General features: G+C 40.6%; 1 protein-coding gene and 1 pseudogene across 3 annotated transcripts in view; one reads left to right on the top strand and one right to left on the bottom strand.

The window, feature by feature from the left end:
• LRRK1 (leucine rich repeat kinase 1) overlaps positions 1-18,471 on the bottom strand; it is a 118,254-nt gene that overhangs the window by 70,549 nt on the left and 29,234 nt on the right. For all 3 annotated transcript variants that reach the window (XM_006182666.3, XM_032469382.1, XM_032469383.1), the window contains exon 3: positions 7,180-7,343. In XM_006182666.3, coding sequence (XP_006182728.2) covers positions 7,180-7,343 — 164 coding nt within the window. The remainder of the gene's footprint in view (positions 1-7,179; positions 7,344-18,471) is intronic.
• Positions 9,710-10,968, top strand: LOC116660287 (annotated as a pseudogene).

Below are 18,471 nucleotides of genomic sequence, written 5' to 3'. Positions count from 1 at the left end.
TGCAAAGACAGTATTGAGAGGACCCATGTTTCTTTGATTTGGTTCCCCCTAATGGTAACATTTTACACAACTGTAGTTCAAGATCAAAACCATTCATTTGCCATTAGTACAATATGTGCAGACAGTTCTGTCATTTTGTCACATGTGCAGATTTGTGTATCAAGATGCAGAACCCTTACATCACAATGAGAATGAGCATCTTCCTTGAGTCTCTGTTTCCCCATCCCACCCCCCTCCTCCCTTCCACATCCCAACCTCTGGCAACCCCATTTCTCTTCCATCTCTATAATTTTGTCATTTTGCAGATGTTATATGAATGGAATCATATTTTGAGATTGGCTTTTTATTTTCCATTCAGCAAAATGCCCTGAGCCACTGCGTATTTCAACAGCATTTCTTTATGTTGCCTATTAGTTATTCCACGGTATGTTTAAACATTCACCTGCTCCGTGTTTCTGGTTGTATCCAGTTTTTGGCTATCACAAATAAAACTGCTATGAACAATCACGCACAGATTTTTATGTGTACATATATTTTCATTTCTCTAGGATGAATGTTTAGGAGTCCAATTGCTGGGACATAATGTATTTTTAGTTATTTAAGAAACTGTCAAACTGTTTCCCAGAATGGCTGAACCATTCTATATTCTCATTAGTAATGTATGAGAGATAGAATTTGGTATTGTCACTATATTTTAATTTTAGCTGTCCTAATAGTTGTGCAGTGATATCTCATTGTGTTTTTAATCAGACATCTTTTTTCATAGGCTTATTTTTATATACGTTTCAGCAAAATGTTTCCTCACCTATTTCACACATTTTCTAATTGGATTGTTTGCTTTTTAATGTTGAGTTTTGAGAGCTCTGTATACATGAACTAGACAGGAGTCCTTTGTCAGATGTGTGGTTTGCAAATATTTTCTCCAAGTTCGTAGTTTGTCATTTTATCCTCTTAACAATGTCTTTCTCAGAGCGAAGCTTTTAATTTGATGAGGTCCAATTCATCAATTTTTTTTTCTTTTATGGATCATTTCTTTTAAGGATTTTCTATGTATGCTGCCATATTACCTGCAAATAGAGACAGATCTATATGCCTTTTATTTCATTTCTTTGCCTTATTGCATTGTCTCCAAACTAGTAATATATTGAACAGTAATATGTTGAATATAATTATAATTATTCTTGAATTGAACTTCCAGTATTATAAAGAGAGTGAACATTCTTGCCTTGTTCCTTATATTAGGGGGAAAAGGAGTCTTTTCACTGTCAACTATGACGTTAGCTGTAGATTTTGTAGGTGTTTTTTATCAAGTCGAGGAATTTCTCCTCTATTCCTAATTTTCTAAGAGTATTTTTTTTATTGTGAATAGGTATTAAATTTTGTCAAATGCTTTTTCTGCATCAATTGATATAAGTGATTTTTTCTTATTCAGTCCATGTCGATTCCAGAAGCTCTGGCTGGGAGGGGTAGCAGTGTCTCATTACTGGACAGGTACACTAGGTGGGTTTGGCAGCCCAGGCTTCTCACATGGTCTCCACTGACAGGGGCAGGAGAAAGCTCATTACCACCGCTGGAGATTACATCCCAGCTCGCCATGACCTTCTCTGTTGGGGCAAGAGGGGATTGGGGCACTTTGCTACAGCCCGGCAAGGATGGAATCTAAGTTGTCCATGTGACCTCTGCTGGCAAGGAGTAGGGCTGGGGCTGCGGGTGTTTCCGTGGTGCATGGCTGAAGTAGACTGGTTATTATCTCTAAGTTATCTGGCTAGGTTGCTCCGTTGCTGGTACTCTGGTTAGAGAGAGTAGGATGGTCTTGGGGCTTTTTTGTCTGCATTAGTTGGTGATTTCGGGTTGCCAGCTTCTTCAGCATCCAGTCTGGGATTTTTGAGGCAAACAAGAAAACCCCCAAACTCACCACTGTGCTTTCCTTGAATCCCAAGATCTCTCTCCATCTTTCAGAATCTTCTGCTTATTTTATAGGTAATGTCCAGGATTTGTAGAGAGGAATAGGAAAAAAGCATACCTATAGCATCTTCTCTCCATTTTACTGGAGGCAGAAATCCTGCATATATTAATTTAAATTACATTGTAATCCTTCCAAAATAGCTCCTGGGGATTATTTTGTTCTTTTGGAGTGCTGTATGGTATTGCATGGACAGACAGTTTATGTAGCGGTGTCCTCCTGCTGACGAACAGGCATGCAGGCAGTTTCCAGGGTTCTGCTATTGTAAACACAAATGCAGTCAGTATGCTTGTGCATACACCTTGGCAATTTTTTTTCAAATAAATCTGTAAGGGTAAGTCCCTAATAGTAGTTTTGCTGGATCAAAGATGATGGAGTTTTAAATTCTGATAAACATTGGCAGACTGCCTTCCAAAAAAGCTGCACAAATTCATATTCCCACCAGTACTGAACAAGGATGTGTGATTTCCCACAGCTCTGCTAATGTTCATTATAAAACTTTAAGATGTCAATTGGATAAGCTAACAGTGCTGTTTCATTTTTGTTTTGTTTGCTTTGCTTTTCTATAATAAAGTTGAATAGTGTTTCATAGTTTTTCACTGTTTTTTTGAATTTCCTTGTGCGTGTGCACCTTTGTCTAATCATATTCTTTGTCATTTCTGGTACTGTTCTCACCTACTTTTTTATATTCACAATATGTTTTTGTGTTATTTTTAAAACTTTAAGATTTTTTTATTAAAGTATAGTTGATTTACAGTATTATATTAGTTTCAGGTGCACAACATAGTGATTCAAAATTCTTTTATAGATTATAGTTCATTTAAAGTTGTTATAAAATATTGGCTTCCCTGTGCTGAAGAATATATTGTACCTTGTAGTTTATTTATGTTATACATAGTAGCTCGTATCTCTCAGTCCCATACTCCTATCTTGCCCCTGCCCCCTTCCTTCTCCTCTGGTAAGCACTAGTTTGTTCTCTATATCTGTTTTGTTATTTTCATTTGCTTTATTTTTTAGATTCCACTCACAAGTGATTATATCAGTATTTGTCTTTCTCTGTCTGACTTATTTCACTGAGCATAATATCCTCCATATCCAAGTTGTCACAAATGGTAACATTTCATTCTTTTTTGGGGCTGAGTAGTATTCCATTGTATGTACGTATGCTACATCTTCTTTATCCTTTCATCTGTTAATGGGCCCTTAGGTTGCTTTCGTATCTTGGCTATTCTAAGTAATGCTGCTATGAATGCTGGGGTGCATGTACCTTTTTGAATTAATGTTTTCATTTTCTTCAGATATATACCCAGGAGTGGAACTGCTGAACCCTATGGTAGTTCTACTTTTAGTTTTTTGAGGAACCTCCATACTGTTTTCCACAGTGGCTGCATCAATTTCCATTCCCACCAACAGTGTAGGAGGGCTCCCTTTTCTCTGCATCTTTGCCAGCGTTTATTATTTGTTGTCTTTTTGATGATGGCCATTCTGACAGGTGTGAGGTGCTGTCTCATTTTGGTTTTGATTTGCATCTCCCTGATGATTAGTGATCTTGAGTATCTTTTCATGTGTCTGTTGGCCATCTGAAATGTTTATTCAGGTCTTCTGCCCATTTTTTAAATCAGGGTGTTTGACGTTTTGATGTTGAGTTGTATGAGTTGTTTATGTATGTTGGATATTAGCCCCTTATTGGTCATTATCATTTGCAAATATTTTCTTCCATTCAGTAGGTTGGCTTTTCATTTTGTTGATGGTTTTCTTTGCTGTGCAAAAGCTTTGAAGTTTAATTAGGTCCCATTTGTTTATTTTTGTTCTCACCTACTCTTGGTACTGAGGTTGTGCAAGCCTCATCAAAGGAACCAGAGAGTGTACACTCTTTCTCCATTCTCTGGACAAATAAATACGTTATTTCATAGAACAACAACACATTAGTGAAGCCATATGAACCTAGGACTTATTTTGTCAAAAGTTTTTACTTATGGATTTATTTCCTTCATTGTTATAAAACTATTCCTGCTTTCTGCTTCCTTTTTTTTTTTTTTTTTAGTTTTGACAAGTTGATTTTTCCCTTGTATTTGTCCATTTCATCTAAATTTTCAAGTATTTTGTCATAGAGTTGTTGTAAGACTTTTTCACATCATCTCTTTAATGTCTGAATAATCACTACTGAATACTTCCTTTATATTTCTGATAGATTTAGTTATTTCTTCTCTTTTTATCTTAGTCATTCTCACCAGAAATTTTTAAAAATTTTATTAGCCTTTTCAAAGAACCAATTATTGATTTTGTCTGTCTGCTCTACTTCCATGTTTTGCTTTCTATCTCATCCTTTTCTGTTCCTTTTTAAAGTAATTCCATTCCTGCTGTTCTCTTTAGGTGTACTTTGCTGTTGTCCATTTAAAACATCATGTTGTTATTTCATACGGATTTGTGCAATTTCTTTGTCTTATTCCTTCTCCGTTTGCCATTGATCCTTGACTCTTTATTTATGGCTGACCACTTTTGGAACAAATGTTTTATATTTTTATGAAAACACCAAGTTATCCACCATTTTCTTCAACATCTTCTGAAAGTCCAGCCAGCTGGGATTTCAACAGCCCTGGATCTGAGGGAGAAGCAGTCTACTAAAGGCCTTCCCAGTTTTGAGCTGCCACTGGCCACAGTGCCAGGCATAACAGACTTGGCTCTGGTCTCCGTTATTTAAATACATGTGCAGTTTCTTAAAATGTCATCTCACTCCTTCGAATGGCTCTCCTGGCCTCCAGATGCCCCTAAGCTCTTCAGGTGACCACCTCTCTTCCTCTTTCCAGCATCTCCCACCACTGCCACCCACATGCCTGAATCCTTTGCTTCAGGCCAGACGGAGCAGCTCACCACCCTGAAATGAGCCTCCATCTCTGGCATCTTGTCCCCTCACCATTTCCCAAGCCACCTGGTGGCCAACGCCTCCCTGAGCTCCAGGGTTCAGGCACCGCCTCCACACAGAGGTTTTGGGCTGTCTGATTTCAGCATTGTCTCCCCAGCAACGAGTACAGTGCTGACCCTCTCTTAAAGGTCAGCTGAGGGACTTCATGAATGATGTTTCAAGCAGGGATCAAAATTCTTCATGTTATTTGAATATGCAAGCCGGGGATGCCATCCAGGTGCCTTAGGTTTGCCTGACATGTGCCTCTGAGCCCACATGGTGGGCAGTTCCCAGGAGGCCTGGTCTTTTCCCCAGTCGAAGGTCAGCACGTGTCCTGCCTCCCTGCTCACAGTGTTTCCCTACACAGGAAGGCCTCTGTCACCCTCTCTGTGTAGCTAAAGCCTTCCCTGCTCTCTCACCCAGGCTGCAGTCCTGGTTCCAGTGAATGGACACTTCCTCACCTTGCCACACATTTAGGCCTGAACACATGCATTCTTAAATTTTTTTAAAGTCAGGTTTCTTAAGATATAATTTATATACAGTAAAGGCACCCCTTTTAGGTGCCCTTTGATGAGTTTCAACAAGGTATAACTCAATCACAAGCACCACCATCAAGATACAGACTATTTCTACTGTCCCCACACCAAAGCCATCTTGTATTTGTACATTCCCACCCCCGTGTTTCTGGCTCCTCTCCTAGATTGTGGGCTGCTAGGTCCAGTGACAGGCTGCCTCTCCAAAGAAGAGTCAGCCACAGGACACTGATGTTTTTGTGAGTCCTGGCTCTGCCACTTAATACCCTGTGTCTTTGGACAAGTGCCTGGACAGCACTGTCCTCCAATTCCCTCATAATAGAATGGAGATCATTACAACTCTCCCTAATCTCCTTCATGGTAGGCACTGAGGGAGGTGATGGTTAAAAGGACCCCAGCCATGCTAACGAGTTTGTGAGTAGGCAAACCCCTGAATGCCTAGGCATGAGATCAGGGCCAGGGCAGCCTCTACCAACACAGGCAGAGTAGGGCACAGACTCCAGGCTCTGTCTGCTGAGCACAGGCTCTCCCTGTGGGAGGCCACCCAGTACCAAGCCAAGGGGCCCACGACTCTGATCTGCTCGTGTGTCCAGCCCATCTCTCCCCATTTGGAAGAGTGGCCCTTGGCCATATCTGCTAAGAATTCATAATCAGAGGACTCTAAAATGTCCTTCCTTCAATAATTCATAAGCACATTGTATTTGCCCACCCCTACCCCCCCCAAAAACCCTTACAACTTTGAGAATGAACTGGAGGTTCAGGAATTGAATTATTTCTAACTATCAGTCAAATGAAGACCTGTTAAATCTGTGCTAACCAAAGCACTGTACACAAAACATCAGTAAAGTGTCTCCATGGTAACGGTCAATAAGAATTCCCCATAAGGACCGGAATGTAGCAATGGACTCCTCAGACAGTTCCTGGGTAAGAAGGCTGATATCTATGAGCTTTTCGGAAAAGTCTGACATGTGTTTCAAAACTTTAAAAATTTCATACCCACATTCTCCATTCCTGTGCACCTAGGCTAAGAAAATAACCTCACAAGAAAAAGATTAGGCAAAAAAATATTCAATACAGCTTTATCTACAGTAGGAAAAAAACTAGAAACAATTCAAATATCTAACCAAAAGAAATAGCCGGGTAAGTGACTCTGTCTCTACCATATGAAATGTCACGTAGCCATTGAAGGGGAGACACAAGAGGAGTTGATAGTCATTGTGAAAATGGTTGATAAAATATTATGTGAGATAAAGCTGTATGCAAAATCCTACATACAGTATGTCTGTACCTACATTAGAAATAAACAACAACAAAATGTATGCTCAGATCAGCAGCCAAGAAAGTAAATCAAAACTGTTCAGGGGGACTGTTTGGAGGTTTTAGGAAAATGATTACTTTTTTGGTCTTTTTTTCCTCTACTCTTATATATTTTCTAAATTTTTTCTTTTGAGCATGGGCTAGTTTTGTAGTGAAAAAAAGCGTGAAAGAATATAGTAGGTTAAACCTTCAGATGGGCATTTTGTCCTTTACATTTCTGTGACCTCCTCCCCGTCCCCTGGGAAGGCGAGAGCCGTGTGCTTAGGTGGCAGACAGGCTGAGGTGTCGATTCGAAAGGACTGGCACACAAAAGTTTACATGTGAAACGAGGTATTCAGAACACAGTAAAAAAAAAAAAAACAAACCCATTCTGATTATAATGATAACAAGAAAATTATCTGAGTGGTAACCTTTGTCCAGCCCAGGTCCCCAGTTCCGTCCGGAGAGGCTGGCGCAGACCCTACCTTTTCCAGCTGGGACGTGCTCTCATCACAAGCTTCTATGAGCAGATGCCGGGCCCTGCTGGGGTCTCCCCGCTTGTATGCAGCATGAATGCCTTCCGTCCCGGGGCTCTGTGCTGGCAGGGCACCGCCTGGCATGGACAGTTTGCCGCCCATGTCCCTGGCACCTGGGTGAACAGAAGCACATACGAGGTCACCATCACTGCCGGTGCTGCTCATGGGAATCACTGGAGACAGAGCAAGGTGTGCTGTCTGAGACATAAATCTGGGGGCGTTAGCAAGAGGAAAGGGTTTCCCTGAAATGTGGCCAATGTCACCACCCACACCAGACCCCGGGACCTGCACCCTGCTGGAGGGACTTCCTGTGTGCAGCTGTCTGGAAGGCACGGTGCAGCTGAGCACAGCTCAGGAAGTTTCTGCAGCAAGACTGTCGCCTGGAGCGGGTCCAGGGCACCCAGGCCAGCTGCCTGGTGGGGGACTGCCAGGCTGACCTTCTCCAGCAAGGGAGAAGCAGGGGCTTTGGTGGGAGAGCTGGTGGCCCAGCCAAACTGTCCCACTGCTGTCTCCCTCAGACGGATATGGTGTCTAGTGGAGGAAGAAAGGCAGGTCAGATCTTGGTGGGTGTGGAAATCTAGACCCTCTCTGCCTAGAAAACCCCACAAAGGGCATGGAAATTAGAATGGCAGCCCTCTTTCCATACTGTGCTGGGTCTGCAGATCCAGAAGTGAAAATGGTCGGCCCCTGGAGCTTCCAGTCTAGAATGGGTTCGTAATTAGGAGGTCTGTGAGTTCCAAAGGCTTCAGAGACTTCCTGCACATTCTAAAATTGCACACAGAAGTGTGTGTGTGTGTGTGTGTGTGTGTGTGTACATTTTTCTGGGGAGAAAATTCAAGGCTTCTAGCAGATTTGCACACATGGTGGTGAACAAGAGTTAAAAGTTCTATCCCTACAGATATCACAGAAAAGATGGCAACGAATGAGGAATTAAATTCTGATTATGTGGAGTGACTGCAGAGAAAGGGACAGGATTCTGTCATCATTGGCCAAGTTTACACAGTCAGTAAGAGGCAAACTGGGACTGAAGCTTGATCCCCCAGCTCTCAGGCTGGGGCTAAACCCACTCCCAAAACAGACCCATATTTTGCTGCTTCTTCCAAGGGCAAAAAACATTTTTTCAAGGGATGCAAAATACATACCTTTTTCATATAAAAATATAAATGCTGAGGAAGGTTGGCTTCCAAACATTCACATCACAAAAGCAAATCACATTATTGCAGCTAACATTTGAAAAAAGAACCCTTTAATTTATTTACAATAGCATAAAAATTACATGCTTAGAAATAAATTTTTAAAAAGATGAACAAGATCTACACCCTGAAAACTACAAACACTCCTGAGATAAATTAAACAAAATCTACCTACACAAATGGAAAGACATCTTATGTTCATGGATTAGGATAATCAATATTGTTAAGATGTCAGTTCTTTCCAGTTTTATCCATACATTCAATGTAATCTCAACCATAATTCCAATAAGCTTTTTTGGGGGGTAGAAATTGACAATCTGATCCTCAATTTGTATGGGAATTCAAAGGACATACAATATCCCAAGCAATCTTAAAAAAGAGGAGTTGGAGGGTGTACACTACCTGAATTCAAGTCTTACTATAAAACTACAACAGTCAAGACAGGATGGTACTAGTTTATACAGACAGATCCATGGAACAGAACAGAGTGGAGAAACAGACCCACACCTCTAAATTCAATTAATTTTTGACAAGGATGCCAAAGCAACACAGTGAGAAAAGCAAAAGTCTCTATAATAAATGGTGCTGGAACTGCTGGACATCCATTGAATAAACAGAGTCTGACCCCTACTTCCCACCACACACAAAAACCACACTGAGATGGATCATGGATTTTAACATAAAGGTTAAAACTGTAGGGCTTCTTTGCAGCAACATGGATGGACCTGGAGATCGTCATTCTAAGTGAAGTGGGCCAGAAAGAGAAAGAAAAATACCATATGAGATCAATTACACGTGGAATCTTAAAAAAAAAAAAAAAGACACAAATTAACTACTTATTATTTACAACTTAGATGATTGATTTCTTGCATATGTGTAAGCACATTTGACTTCCCCTTTTGATTAGATTACCACATTCTGTTGATTCTTATTTTTGTGGTTAGTTTTATTCCTTTGATAACTATGTAAGTTTAAAAAGATAAAGCTTTAATCTGTTCTTAAAACAATGAGCAGTACATATATGTAAACTAAAAAAATGTGCAGTATACTGTATATATGTATTTACATACAATATAATGTGTATGTGCAGTTGAACTGTAGTAATTCTACCTAATAAAACTGAAAAAGGAAAAACCAAACCAAACCAAACAAAAACATGTAGAGCTTTTAGGGAAAAAAAATCGCAGGAGAATATCTTCATGATGAGAGTAGGCAAAGCTTTCTTAAATGGGACACAGAAAGAAATAACTATGAAAGGAAAAAAAATTACTAAATTAGACTTTCACCAAAATGTAAAACTTCTGCTCATCAGAACACTGACCCACCATTTAAAAACCATTTAAAAATGAAGAGGCAAGTCATATACTGGAAGAAATTATTTGCAAAACATATATTCAAAAAAGAAATGAGATCCAGAAAACAGAAAGAATTCCTATAACTCAAGAATAAAGGACAAATAACCCAGTTAATAATGAGCAAAGATCTGAACAGTAGAAGATATTCAAAAAGGTCAGTTTCATTAGTCATCAGGGAAATGCAAATTAAAACCACAAGGAGACACCACTACACTCCCACCAGTGTCACTAAAATTTAAAAAGAATGACAATAACTTTCGACTTTTGGCTTGGAGGAGGCCAAGGTGCAACTTTCTTTGGTCATCCCAAATCCAGGTTCATCCGACACCAGCTGCCTCCATCATGCTGCCTAAGTTCGACGCCAACGAGATCAAAGTCATATACCTGATGTGCCCCAGTGAGGAAACTGGTGCCACATCTGCCCTGGCCCCCAAGATTGGTCCCTTGGGTCTGTCTCCAAAAAAAGGTTGGTGATGACATCACCAAGGCACCTGGTGATTGGAAGGGTCTGAAGAGTACAGTGAAACTGACCATTCAGAACAGACCCAGATTGAGCTGGTACCATCTGCCTCTGCCCTGATAATCAAAGCCCTCAAGGAAGCACCAAGAGACAGAAAGAAGCAGAAAAACATCAAGCACAGTGGAAACATCACTTTTGATGAGAGATTGTCAGCATCGCCCGACAGATGCGGCACCAATCTTTAGCTAGAGAGCTCTCTGGAACCATGAAAGAGATCCCAGGGACTGCCCAGCCTGTAGGCTGCAATGCTGGTGGCCACCACCCTCACAGCATCACAGAGGACATCAGCAGTGGTGCCTTGGACTGCCCAGTGAGTTAAGAACTACAAAGAAAAAATGACTTAATAAAGGGTTATTTGACCCAAAAAAAAGACAAAGAAAAAAAAGGGGGGAAAAAAACGACTGACAATACTTGGTGAGGATATGGAGCAACCAGAACACTCACACCTTATCAGCTGCACCTACAATGGTACAACTACTCTGGAAACAAGTCTGGGAGTTTCTTATGAAACTAAGCACACACCTGCCCCACGACTCACTTATTCTACTCTTCAATACCTACCCAAGAGCAATATGTCTAAAAAAATGTATCCAAGAATGTTCACAGCAACTTTATGCATGGTGCTTCCAAACTAAATAGCAACGGTGTCCATCAACAATAAACAAACATGGTCTAGTAACCACTCAGCGATCAAAAGGGATAAACTGCTAATCCATGGGATGCCTGGTGGGAACCTCAGAACATAATCCTGAGTGAAAGAATGATCGCATGAAATCATCCCATTTACATGCTGTTCTAATCTATGGTGGGAGGAAAAAAAAAATCAGAACATTGGTTCCTGGGGGTGGGGACAGGCATGACGTTTACCAGAGGAGGGACAGGGGGAAATTGCCTGGGGGATGGTTCTATGTCTGGATGGTGTTTTTAGTACGCAGATACTAACGCAGTGTTAGTATCTGTCAAAATGTATCAAATACTCCAGTGAAGATATGTGCATTTTATTTCATATAAATTTTACCTAAAAATTATAAACAATATTGAACTACTGTCAATAATATGAATGTTAAAGTATTTGAGGGTGAAAAATACAGATATTTCCAATTTACTTTGAAATGCATTAAAATTAATGGGTTGATGGATGGATAGAAGAATGGACAGACAGAAATGAGAGCAATTTTAGAAACTGTTAAGAGGAGTGGGTATATGGATGTGTAGTGGTTCAATTCTTTCAAATTTACTGTACGTTTGAAATTTTTCGTAACAAAATGTTGGGAGAAGTGCATCAGAGCGTCATGCCCTAAATGCAGGGACCACCACACAGCACACGGAATGGGCTCCATCAGCAGCGCAGAAAACATCCTGCTCCGGAGAAAGAGAAAGACATGCTACTTACAGTCAAGGCCCTTGACGCCACCCAGGGTCTTTGCAGCTCTTGCTAAGCCATGACTGTTTCAAAGGCAAACATCCTGAAAATCCACGTTAAGTGGATTTCATGAGAGTCACACACAATCTGCATCCTTTTGGAAACAAGAGTGTGAGATCGCTGTGTCTGAATGGAGTTTACTGTTTTTTTTTTTTTTTTTTAGGCTATGTATTTTTGGAAAGAGGAATCAAAAAAGAGCTCAGTGTGTAAGTGGTTATACATGTGAATAAGGCAGCTTCACTTCCCATCACACACTAACGGTTCCCATGAATTATTTACAGTCAGAGACCCTGAGACATTTGAGAGCTGGCTGAAGGGAGAAAGGCCACTGGCAGGGGCTAGAAGAAGGTGAAACAATGGCCCCGTCATCCATCAGAAGGGGCACTTAATTATGTCACTGCTCATCTTTCAGGGTTAAATAAATCTCTCCCTTATCTCCGTGAAAGACAAGCGTGTGTGTGTGCATGCGTGCGCACGAGGAGGCATAAGGTAACCTCTTCTGTTCACGTTAATAACACAAATAAAAACAGTTCAGCTTTATACCCCACTTAAGCAGCACTGAGAAGGTGGAACCTAGGACACAGGGGGCATGTGAAACCACACGGGTGGTTTTCTTTAACTTGATTTTTAAATGATGGAACGTACTTGGGGTAAATGATGTAACTAGAAACATGATTCTGCTCAGTTCTATTTATAGATACATATATTTTTAATGTTGTGGTGTTTTCACTTTGAATCTGATTTTCTTAAGTTGCATGGACAACACATGTTCGCGCTCACTGACCTAAGAGTTGAGGGGTGCTGGCCCAATCAAGCTGTTGGAAGGACATTAGGGGAAAACATCGATCAATGTAGATGCATTTAATTTGATCTGCCAACTTTATTTAATTTCTTGAAATCGTAAAGAGAATGGATAACATGTATTTAAATTGAAGGGAAAAATAGGACCAAAATACTAATGGTGAGTATTAAGGATGGGCTTGGGAGAGTAAGTGATAGGATTTGAAAAGATTTTTTTCCTTCTTTATTTCCTAAATCCCCTGTAATGGAATTACATGACTGCTTTATTTAAAACTTTAATTAAGCTACACAAGTAATAAAAGAACAGATTTTCACTGAAAAAAATTAAATACAGAAACACATCATGTAAAAGGCCCATTCTCTCCACCATTAGACACCTTTTCTTAGAGGTAAATATTTACTTTTATAGTAATTTTTTTTTGCAAAAAATAATACAGTTTTATATTTGAGTGTTGGTGACCTCTGACTTAAAATGGGGTAATTTATTTATACTATTTGAGATTTTTCAGTCATTTTTGTCTATTAATCAATCACTCTCCATAATTATATTCTTTTATATAGTAAAACATCACAGTTCTATATTTTGCTCATACAGATTTAAAATTCACACTAAAAAATAAGTCCCCAAACTTAATCTATTTCAATGTTATATTAATGTGGCAAATAAGTAACTAGAACTAATAGGAAAATAATAGAACATTAGAATGAGTCAGTGTCAAATAAAAAATAATCTGTTCTCCATTACAATGTCATTATTTTCCTAAATAGCAATGAAAAATCCATATATATACACAACAGACATCTTCCCTGCTTTTAATGCAAAGTTAGTATGTGTAACAAAAAACGTAACTAAATAGAGGACTAGAGGAAACCAATTCCTTCTTTTTTTTTTTTTTTTTAAGGTTTAGCTGGTGTTGCTTATTTGCTTTTAAAAGAGAGTCAATTAAAACTAGTAATTAATGGATGGCGAGGCTTGCAGATTCGGCATATGTAGACTTACTCAAGAATCCAAGAAATATCAACAATAAGCCGTGAGATGATAAGTGAACATATTCCTGGTTGGTGGGTGATTAATGTTAATATCTACACAGCCTAGTATTTTAAAATGCTGGACCTGGACAGTAAATGAAAGTTCATTACATGAAGAAGTATATAGTTTAAAAACATTTGAAGACCCATAGAACCAGAACATCATTTAGTCCTTGATAATCACTTTCAACTTAATATTCTATTTATAAAGAAACACTTTCAGGAACACTGTTTCACATGTTCAGCCATTTCTAGGAGAACTGTTTTTATTGCCAACAACTCCATCTCTAAATGTTATTTCTGTAATTCAGGTTTTGGCAAAACAGATTATTCTGACTACAGAAAAACTAACAGAAATTATTTTCCTCCTTTATTCTGGGAAAGTAATGAAACAGTTTCATGAATATGACAGAGTGATGTCTGGCTGTAAAAGCCATGTCGCTTATACCAATAGTTCACCATGACCTTCACCACCTTAAAGACAGTCCTTCTTTGTCAGTTCTGAGTCTCTTCTGTCCTTACAGCCTAAGGAGACATTCTTACCTTTTCTTCTAGAACAGTATTTGTTAAATCATCCCTTCCGATCTAATAATCAGAATAAAATTCTCTCTCCACTGCTTTTGTCTACGAATCTAGGACAATGGAGAGGTAATATGAAAGTGACGTTAATTGTATCAGTTCTAAATTTTGGTCTCTCATGTATACATCTTGCATATTTAATTCTATCATCGCCATCAAAGAAACACGCGTGACAGAAAGCAAATGCTCTCTGTTGATTCAGTGTCTGTGGCATCCACTGTACATCCTAGAAGAAACACTAACATTTTTTGTGAACATCCATGACATTTTTATTTATCGCATTCACCTCCACCAACAGAGTAGCAAAAAGTAAAACTCTATCACTCGACCCAGAGTTCACTGCAGAATAAACAAGAGTAAACTTTAGGATGCTACTGACCTGGTCATAATTGTTAAACGACTTTCCTGTGCCATCCTCCATTGAGTCCCCATGCGGCCAAACCCTGGGGACAGGGGCCGTCCCTCCCCGGAGGTGACATCCTCCTGGCACTGCAGGGGCTCACCCACTGTCGCCCTGGGTTTACCGGCCTTCAGCAAGAAGGATGCTTCTTTCTTTGCCAGATGTCACTGTATGGTTTTAGCCTCAGCAGCAGTTTTCATCTGTGGGTCGCATTACGGTGAAATCCAACCCTTTATTTCTTCGGGAAGATGCACAGGTTGGGGGGTGTGGAGGGTGACATGACCCCTAGGGTGACCCTCAGCGGTAATTCCTCACCAATTCCAGATGGCTGGGGCTCAGCCCCATCAAGCTGGGCCATTTGGACCCATCGGCATCAGAAAAGAAAGCAAAGACAGCAGGGCATTCACCAGGGGCCAGGCTGACAGCTCATGCAGAGCAGAGATCCAGCCACGGGGGCCGAGCCTTCTCCTAGCAAGGCCTCCCAGCGCAGATGCAAAACTTCTCTGTGGATATTCTCACCAAATCCCTGGAGATGGATTTTTGTTAATAAACGGGGCATAGGTGGTTAGATATACAAGCAGGTTGGGCAGAGGGAAATCGCACATTCTAGTGGAATTTTCTTTAGAAATAAAAAATACAATGAATCATGAGATGCCATGTTATGTCCACCTGACACAGTGACAAATTTAATGAGTTCTAATATTCACTGCTGGCCCGAGTGTGGTGAGATTGGTACATTTGTCATTGTCGGAAGCCTTGCGGATGGTATGACTGTTTCAGAAAGTGACAGGGCGATATGGTAATAATAAGACCCAGGGGGAGTTTCTGCCGTTCACTCATGTTTTTCCCTCTGAGGAATTCACCTGCAAAAACATGGCACGAACAAAAAGAAAGCCTCCTGAGCTGTGACACTGTGCCCTGCAGAGTCACCTACAGCAGCCGAAGGAAGAGCCCACCAACCACGTAAACGGCCAGTGTCAGGGAACGTGGGTTGTACCAGAGGGGAGGGCTGGGTGGCCGGCATTGCTAATGTAATGCTCACAGCAACACCAGAAGTAAGTGTCACGGCTGCCGCTTCACAGATTAGGGAGGTTACGATGAAGACGCTGTTCACGGGGACAGGCTGGCAAGTAGCCGGGGCAAGAGTGACAGCAGCGGGCCTTTGTGACCCCAGAGGCTATAAAAACTCCACTGCTCTGCTTTCCAGTTCGATCCTTGTGAGACACTGCATGTTTGTGTCCCCACCTCGCACCAAAATGCACGATTTAACCCTAATCCCTACTGTGATGAAACTAGGAGGTGGGCCTCTGGGAGGTGCCTGGGTCATGAAGGTGGAGCCTTCCCAATGGTGGGATTAGCGACCTTCCCGAAGAGACACAGAGAACGTCCTTCTCTCTGCTCTCTGTCCTGTGAGGACGCAAGGGGAGGATGCTGCCTGCAACCAGGAGGTGGGGCCTCACCCGGAACAGAACCTGCCAGCACCTTCCTCCTGGACGTCCCAGCCTCCAGACTGTGAGAAATAAACATCTGTTTTTAAGGCACCTAGTCTGGGCAGATTTTTTTCTAGCAGCCTAAGCCAACCACTGAACCTCAGGATGCTTCAAAATGAGGAACTGCCATGCAGCCATTAAAACCAATAATAATGGAGATGCAGGAGAAATACGAAAAATAGACTGAAAGAGTAAAATGTGGGGCACAGACAGTGAAACACTGAAAAATACGTAACACAGAACAACGGTTGACATCATTTGAAAATACAGAAAGTGAAAGACTTTATTCCAGGTTGATAGATGATGTGTGATTAAAATGCTTTGGAGGGGGGAAAAAGAAGGTTTCTAATGAGTATGAATCTATTATTTTTTGTTTATAAAAATTTAGTCTCTTTCTCTCACTTCCTGTTAAGAAAGAAGACCTGAGGGGCCCAGGGAAGTCATAGCAGCGGGTGAAATGGCTGAGGTTTTTTCTATTTGTGTTCTTCTGGTTTTCAGCTATCTTTTTCTTTTTCTCATCAAGTTTGTATTAATTTCGCAATTAAGAAAAAGAAAACTTAAAAGATGAAGTGTATCCAGCACAAAGGTGACTACTTTCAACCTGAATTAATGAACTAGTTCTTCGATGGTATTATTTAAATGAAAGCAACTCTTTGCTCTTGGGCATACCAAGTCTTGACTCCGTTGTTTTGGGGGGAAAAAAGACAGAGAATAAGAAAATGTGTTAAAATCTCCTACTGTTACCGTCTTCCCATCAATTTCTCCCTTATGCCCATTAGTATGTGTTTTCTGTGTTTACGTGCTCCTAGGCTGGGTGCATATATGTTAATGAGTGTAATATCCTCTTCTTGTATTGCTCCTTTTATCATTATAGGGTGTCCTTCTTTATGTTTCTTTATGGCCTTTGTTTTAAAGCCTATTTTGTCTCATACGAGTATTGCTACCCCTACATTCTTGTCATTTCCATTTGCATGGAATACCTTTTCCACCGCTCACTTTCAAACTATGTGCGTCCTTCGCCCAAAGGTGGGTCTCTTGTAGGCAGCATGTTGCAGGCTCTTGTTTTATGAAACAATCTGCCACCTTATGTCTTTTGATTGGAGCATTTAGGCCACTGACATTTAAGGTAATTATTGAAAGATATGTGTTTACTGCTATTTGAAACCTTGTTTTTCAGTTGATTTTTGTTATTTCTTCTTTGCTCCTTTCTTTTTCTTTCTGTTTTTCCTTTTGTGGTGTGATGATTTTCTTTTGCATTATGCTTGAGTTCTGTTCTGCTTTGGTTTCTGTGATTCTGTCATATGTTTTTGATTTGTGGTTACCCTGTTTTTCAAGTATGTGAATCCATTACCGTATCTACTTGCTTTAGACTGGCTGGTAATCATATAGGTTCAAACACGCGTTTTATATTATCCCATAGGTCTAATACATTGCTTTGATTTTTTTTCACTTGTTTTTCCGTCTGCTGTTCTGATTGGGTGATTTCCATTATTCTGTCTTCTAGATCACTTATTTACTCTGCTGCATTATTTAATCTGCTATTTATTGCCTTTAGCTTGGCTTTTGTCTCAGTAATTGATTTTTCTGATTTTAACTTGGTCCTCTTTATAGTTACTAGTTCCTGTTTACAGTAATCTGCGTTTCTATCCATAGCCTCTCTTAATTCCTTCAGCACAGAGATGATGGCAGCGCCTACCTGAGAGGGGTGGTTGTTCAACGAATCAAAGTAAGGGAAGTGATTAGAACACCTCCTGACCCTCAGTGGGCTCTGGATAAACACTAGCTCTTATTATTGCTATTTGAAATTCAGTTAGAAATTGGGACCATGTCTAAAAACTGTCAAGTCTAGGGTTCTCATCTTACTCCCCAGGTCAGTTCAAAGTGACAAGTTGGTGATTTTCTGAATTTTATTTACTGAGCTCTGTGTCAGATGTGAGTGCAGTCCAAATAGTGGAAGACAAAGGGCTTGCCTCTAGCACCCTCACTGGGCTCGCAGGGGTGCAGAGGTACAGACACACCCAAAATGCCCGGGTACCAACTCCAGACAGGACAGCACATGCCACCGGACATAGCCAGGCCCCTGCACACTGCTCAGCGCACAGCCGAAGCTCAAAAAACAGTTAGTATGAACACTACCAGCCAAAAGGAAGTGCCCTTATCTAAAGGTGCTGCTGAGTGAGATCAGCCAAGCTTCAATGAGCGGCCTTAGAGTTCATTTTGGTTAACAGAGCTTCTGGAAACACAGTCTTAGTCCATTAAGGCTGCTATAACAAAATGTCACAGATTGGAGGCTGGAAGTCTGAGATCAGGATGTCAGCATGGTTTTCTGGACATGGTTGACTTCTCATTATATCCTCGGGTGATAAAGGGGCCAGAGAGCTCTGTGGGACCTTTTCTATAAGAGCACAGTCCTATTCCTGAAGGCGCCATCCTTTTGACCTAATCACCTAC

The sequence above is a fragment of the Camelus ferus genome, chromosome 27 (assembly GCF_009834535.1).
Source record: "Camelus ferus isolate YT-003-E chromosome 27, BCGSAC_Cfer_1.0, whole genome shotgun sequence".
In the NCBI taxonomy this organism is placed as follows: Eukaryota; Metazoa; Chordata; class Mammalia; order Artiodactyla; family Camelidae; genus Camelus; species Camelus ferus.
The sequence above is the reverse complement of the archived record's forward strand: the minus strand, read 5'-3'. Positions and strand labels throughout refer to the sequence as shown.